At 51.4% G+C, this 6,072-nt stretch overlaps 1 protein-coding gene across 1 annotated transcript in view; it reads right to left on the bottom strand.

Moving 5' to 3' along the window:
* Positions 1-4,498, bottom strand: part of B4GALT5 (beta-1,4-galactosyltransferase 5) — an 8,656-nt gene extending 4,158 nt beyond the window's left edge. The window contains exons 1-6 of the mRNA XM_057385794.1: positions 4,364-4,498; positions 2,851-2,964; positions 1,984-2,108; positions 1,419-1,535; positions 460-647; positions 118-240 (exon numbers count right to left, since the gene is read on the bottom strand). Coding sequence (XP_057241777.1) covers positions 118-240; positions 460-647; positions 1,419-1,535; positions 1,984-2,108; positions 2,851-2,964; positions 4,364-4,481 — 785 coding nt within the window. The 5' untranslated portion in view covers positions 4,482-4,498. The remainder of the gene's footprint in view (positions 1-117; positions 241-459; positions 648-1,418; positions 1,536-1,983; positions 2,109-2,850; positions 2,965-4,363) is intronic.
* Between the last annotated feature and the right edge of the window lie 1,574 nt (positions 4,499-6,072).

The raw sequence follows: 6,072 nt of genomic DNA, 5'->3' as shown, positions 1-6,072 counted from the left end.
AAGGTGACAATTGTCCCCCCAGAGCACTGTGACAGTGTTAAAGGTGACAATTGTCCCCCCAGAGCACGTGCCAGGCTCAGCTGACACAGCCACCACCAGAGCCCAGGGAGCCCATACCTGTTCCAGAGGTCATCGTCCTCGCCACCCCAGCCCCAGAAGGCGTTAGGGAATCCGTTGATCTTCTGGAACTGCTCCACRGTCAGGCCACTCACCCCTCCGAAGAACTCGTTGTACGGGAGCCTGAGCAGGAGAGAAAGGTCAGGGCAGAGCCCACGGGGCTCTCCTGCCTCCCATGGAAAGCCTGAGCCCTGACCATGCTCTCTTCTATTCCCTCTCACACTCCCTTTGCACAGAGCCAGAGAACAAACACAGATTCATTCCCAACTTAACAATAAAGAAATTCAATCTAACACTGGCTCACTAACAGCTACAGCAGCAGGGAGAAAGAGCAGTGCTTACAGGTACATGTACTTATCCAGCTTGGCTGCAAAGTGCCTCGGCATCTGTCCACACCCATAATAGTTGCGGTCATTCTCTGGTATGTGGTCCACATCGTGAAAGATGAGGCAGTCCCAGTCCAARTCCTTCATTGCTTCCCGAAAGCCAACGTTGAAGAGCATGGCACGATTAAAGGGCTGGTTTCCAGCCTAGCAGAGAGAAAGTTCTTTCTCAAGAGGAGTCCTTACAGTTCATGCTCTGTGTGTGTGTTCTCAGCCCAATGTAGGAAACTAGAGGGCAACCAGCTCCCACATTGGCACCATGAAAGAGTGATGTATTGGAGCAGTCTACYGAGATCAACCAACACTGAAATACTCAATTTACAGTGCAGGAGCAAAAATGAAGATGCTGAAGCCTTGTTAGTCAAACTCATTAAAAAAACCCACAATTTTGATCAATCTTTTTAAGCTAGAGTTAAACATGAAGTCACATTTACTGAGGGGATGAAGCCAAACAGCTGAAGTGAGAGGTTCATGAACACACCAAGTGACAGTCATGTTTGACATGAAATGCCCAACTCTGCTCAGACCATTCCTGTGCCTGGGGTATGCAGCCTGGAACTACTGCAGGSATACACAAAGCACCTGCAGCATTGTCTAAACTGCAAACACCTGCTCCAAAGCTGTTTTTAAAAAACAGCTCCTACAAAACAGAATTTAAAAAATAAAACAACAACACAAATTCCCGAATCTCTGTTTTGCAGATAAAACCAGTCATTTCTGGGCACATCTCTTAACTGTGCCACTTTTAGACAGAAGGTGACAACTTACACAGTGCAACATGACCCCCACATGTGCCAGATCACAGATGTGATCTGAGAGACACTCTTTGGGACAGGGCAGAGCCATGCTTGCTGGCAGATGTGTTTTTGGGGCAGCACATCTGGGCCCTGGCAGTGCCACCACCCTGCAGTCACTCACTTGTTCCACGACGTAGAAGGCGAACTGTAAACGTTGCCGCTGCAGCATGGGAATGAGGTGTCTGAAGAGGACGGGAAGGTGCTCGTATCGATTGCGGAATGGGATCAGGATCGCCACCTGATGAGAGAGGACACAGCTCTCACTGCACCACCCGGGCTGGGGAGCTGCACTGCCTGATGCTGGTTATAGCAGCAGGAGCAGCACTAAATAAGGTGTCTTAGCTCTGCCACAWAGGGCTGAGCCTACAACCCTGAAACCCTTCCAACCCCCAACACGTGCATTTCCTATTCACTTTTTGAGGAATTGTTGCTTTGGAAATATTCAGTGTCATCTTGAGTGGAAGGGAGACTTCACCTCTGCCCAGCAGTGGGGACACTAAAGGAGCCCTTGAGTTCATGGTTTCCTCCCTGGGCACGGCATTCCCACACTTCAGTGCTCCTCACATCACTGCTCTGCTGATGCAGCCCCACCAGAGATGCTCCCATTAACATCTTCCCASTGCTCACCCAGAACTCCCCATCCTCCCACACTGAGCAGGGGCCCGGGGCAGCCCAGCTCCCGTTACCTTCCAGCGAGGCAGGCAGTCACTCGGCTTCCAGTGCCCTCCCAGCTTGATGGAAGGGTCTCTAGAGAAGAACTGGTGGATATCCTCCATGGTGATCTCGCTCATATTTACATCAATGGGGCCCTCTGCAGAGTGGGGGAAGCAGCAGGGGTGAGGAACCGCTTGGTCCTAGGGCAGCATTTTGCTGCATCCCTATCCTCCATCCCCAGCACCAGCAAAACCAGGAAATGCTGCTGATCTGACACCACAGTCTCCTCAGCCTTTGTGGCTGCTCTCATGAGAGCCCCACAGCAGCCAGGGTACTCCTCTACTCCTCCCTGCATGTTTCCAGCAGACTAAACCCCCACCACAGCAGAGAGCATGTTCCCCCCTGAAACATTTGCCCTCAAAAGCCCAATTTYCCCCCTGAGGATGGCTTTGGTGGAAGCATTTCTCCCAGCTGCAGCTCCCTTGGGGTGTCCAAGCCATCTCCCACAGCAGCCCCAACACAGCTGTACCAGCACAGCTCGGGCTGGCAGCACTGCTGAGGCACAAGGGAGCCACCCCGCCACCACTGCCCCTGGAAAAGGGCTGCCAGAGTCCTTTTACCAGCTCCCAGCACACAATCCCTCTTTTGTTTGTGTTTGCCAAGCGATGGGCTCCTGCTTCAGCAGGGAGACATGCCTCTGACACAGCAGGGATTAATTCCTGAGGGTGGGTAAACAATGATTTCCCAGGAGGGAGCTGGGCTCTGAACAGTGCTCCCATTCATCCCTAGGTGCCTGGCAGGGAAAGGTGCAGCGGTGGTGAGTCTGGGAATGCCACTGTGTGCCCTCCAAAGCCATGGGCAGCACGAGAGGGGCCCAGGGCTGGCAGGATAATACTCACTCATAGAAGGGAGCCTCTCAGGACATGTGTTGTTGGGGAAGTAGGTAAAGTCTTCAGGAAGAAACGTTGTGGCTTGCAGAAAGGTGTCGTTGTGGCTCAGATCAAGAGCATAATCTGGGAAAAAGAAGGGAAAAAAAGAAAAGGAAAATAAAGTTTTCACCTGAGCTGTAGGTCTGTTATTTGCAGCCACCTCCCCAAATGTGAAGAGACAAAAGAAGAAAGCAGGTTCTTTCCCAGCAGGAGAGAGGCAAGTCCTCCTGCAGGTCTCAGTGCCAGCTAGGACTGTCAGTGCAGTATGCCTGGAATCCTCCTCAAAGGATCAATAAAAACATTTGCATTACACTTCCCTCTGCTTCACACGGCAAGAGCAGAGCCCCTGTGCCCCACCTGTCTCTGCCTCCCCATTCCTGCAYCCTTTACCCTCCCAGGGAAGCCCCTCCAGCCTCTCCCACCTGSGGATGTGCTAAGGAGTTTTTCCACTGGGATAATCATTTGCTGGGTCGTGCCAGTAATTATCATCATGTCATTGTTTATCCATTCAAGTACACAGTATCCAAACTACCTCAAAACTCAACATGGGCTGTAAACAGAACCTAAGGGCTTTTCAAGTAGGATAGATGTTATTTTGGATGCTTAATACTGTTCCAAATTTCCATAAGTAGTTTTCCCTGTAAGCTCCCATTACCATAGCACACCCTCAGTACCCAGCCCAGGTGACAACCCACAGTGAAGCTCAACTGCACCTGCCTTTGCATCAAAAAAGGGCTGACTTTTTTATGAGCTCCCTCCCTGCAGACATGGCAGGCAKGTTTCCTCTGCCAGCTGTCATACAGCAGTGTGGGGACAATGAACTCCCCAGGCAGTGACACCACCCAGGCACCCTAAATCAGYCAGGGAGGGAAGGTTCTGATCCCAGTGTTAATGCAGTCCTCACTGTGCCATATCTACACCAGCACTCATAACCCTGCTCCTGACATTGGATGATGATGAGGCTGTGAGGGGGAGGCTGTGCTCCACTCCAAACCCTGCCCAAAGTCTGATGCATTGTTTGGGGCTGATCCTTGCATGGGAGGAGTGAACCTTACAAGCACAGGCTTCTCCACGTGCACAGAGTGAGGGCTCTGCGCAGGCGCACGCCTGGCGAGGTATTTTTTAAGTATGAAACCTGATCCTTGCAATGGATTTCAAAGTGTTTACCCTCAGACTAGYTGAAGCTACAAGTTGAATTCCTGGAAAGCAAAGAGGTTTTCAATTCAAATCCCATCATTTCAGACCTTTTAAGATTTTCACCCCTTACACAAGTTAGAAGTATTTGTTATATATATAAATAAATAAATATAATTTTTATCTATTGATAATATTTCTATATATATGGGGTATTTTTATGTTATTTATTTTTATATATAAAAATAAAAGCAGCAGACAATTAATCAAAACTTCCAGTATAAATTAATTCCTTCAACTTAATTTTCAATGAAAATGGAATGTTAAATCAAAATTCCTCCAGAAATACCTGAGTCATTGACGCTGCTGTTCCTCTTGGCATAGGCACTGCGGACCACCTGCTCGTACACCTGAGCTCCTATAGTTCGCATGTTCTCCCGGATCATGATGCCTTGGGCTTGCATCATGAAGAGGTAGGTGTTCACTGCAAGGGAAAAAAGGAGGAATATTTCCATGAGCATGGGTTTGTGTAGGGAACWGAAATCGGGGTCTTTTGGAAGCATTCCCAGCCTCCTGCTGGATTTGAGCTCCCTCCCTCCAGGAGGATCCCCCGTGCCGGGGCTGCCGGCAGAGCTGGGAAGGGCAGGGAGTGGGAATGGAGGCGTGAGGCACATTTGGAAACCCGGCTGGCTGACAAGAGGGACAGACCCGGCCAAACCTGACAACCAGGCTGGAAGACAGCACTGCAGCTTAAACAACAGCACCTTTTGCTGTCTAATTAGGGAGGCTTAATTAGGAAATATCATTAKAAGAGGAAACCAAGCTGTGTGCCTGGAGAAGGGCAGCCATTCCAGACTGCAGCAGCGATGGCTGACGCTTGCCTGGCAGAGATGGCACAGAAATCATCCCCACACCAGGCTCTGAGCCCTGGCATGGCACAGCCCAGCACGGCATGGCACACTCTGGCACTGCACAGCCTGGGGCAGGCAGCAGCACAAGCTCTGGGTCCCTGGGGCAGCCACCTTTCCTCCCCCTCTCCYCTCCTCTCGTGCTGACCCCGTGCCCTGGCACAGCTCAGGCTGAGCCTGATTAGGTTTCAGTTGAAGCTGCCACTGAGCTGGCAGGACCAGGCCCCAAAGCAAACAGCAGCAAGCACAGCCCTGTGTCACCAGAGCTGCCATGGGACAGCAGGACAGCCACCCACAGGGACAGCACGACAGCCACTGTGCACAGCACAGCATCGCTGGGCCAGCCACAGCCCCCTCGGTGCAGCCATAGGCTTAAGGATGAAGTGGAAAATTAATCTTGCATGAAGATTGTGACCRAGAAGGTGCAACCTAGGAGGCCTATTCTGCACCAGTAATTAAAAAAAACAGGTCAAAAGACACTCCAGGAGGGATGAAGAGGGCACTGGAGCAAGGAAACAACAGGGATCCTGCTCAGAGGAGGGCAGTAGCTGATGCAATGTCCCCAGGAAACATCCATACCAGACAGGTCATTTCTGCAGCAGGAGTATCACAGCCTGAAACCAGCAGCTCCCAGTGCCAGGAATGGCTGSAGTCACTGGGAGCACTGGATACAGCACCAGAGAGCACAGCACCCCCAGCCCTGGGTACCCACACCCTGCACCCCTCAGCCTGCCCCCCTTCTGCACCCACAGAGGCAGCTCCGGAAAGGCTGCCCAGATGCATTTCCCAATCCCAACTGTATTTTGTTTTCACACAGTAAATATTTGCAAGGGGGATGGAGCCCCACGTCATGCCCGGAGTCCATGCCCAGCCTGTCTCTGAGCCATGGGAAATCACAGCATTTTCAGCAAGAAGGGGGGCTGCACAAAGTGCTTGGCAACCTGATGTCTTGAAATGCAATTTAAAATGTCCATTTGCAGCCCCTCYCTTCCCATACACGTACCCTTTGCAGTGAAGCCACCAACAGCACCTKAAGCCAGTGGTTGCAGCAGCAATGAGCAGGAGCTGGCTCAAGCAAAGCTGCACCAACCCCTCTTGGCTCACCAGAGTGATGCCAGGCCAGCTGCTGACAGTACAGCATAAATGTGAG

Source organism: Malurus melanocephalus, unplaced genomic scaffold (assembly GCF_030028575.1).
Source record: "Malurus melanocephalus ecotype Western Australia unplaced genomic scaffold, MMel_1.1 scaffold_868, whole genome shotgun sequence".
In the NCBI taxonomy this organism is placed as follows: domain Eukaryota; kingdom Metazoa; phylum Chordata; class Aves; order Passeriformes; family Maluridae; genus Malurus; species Malurus melanocephalus.
This window is presented reverse-complemented; position numbering and strand designations above follow the sequence as displayed.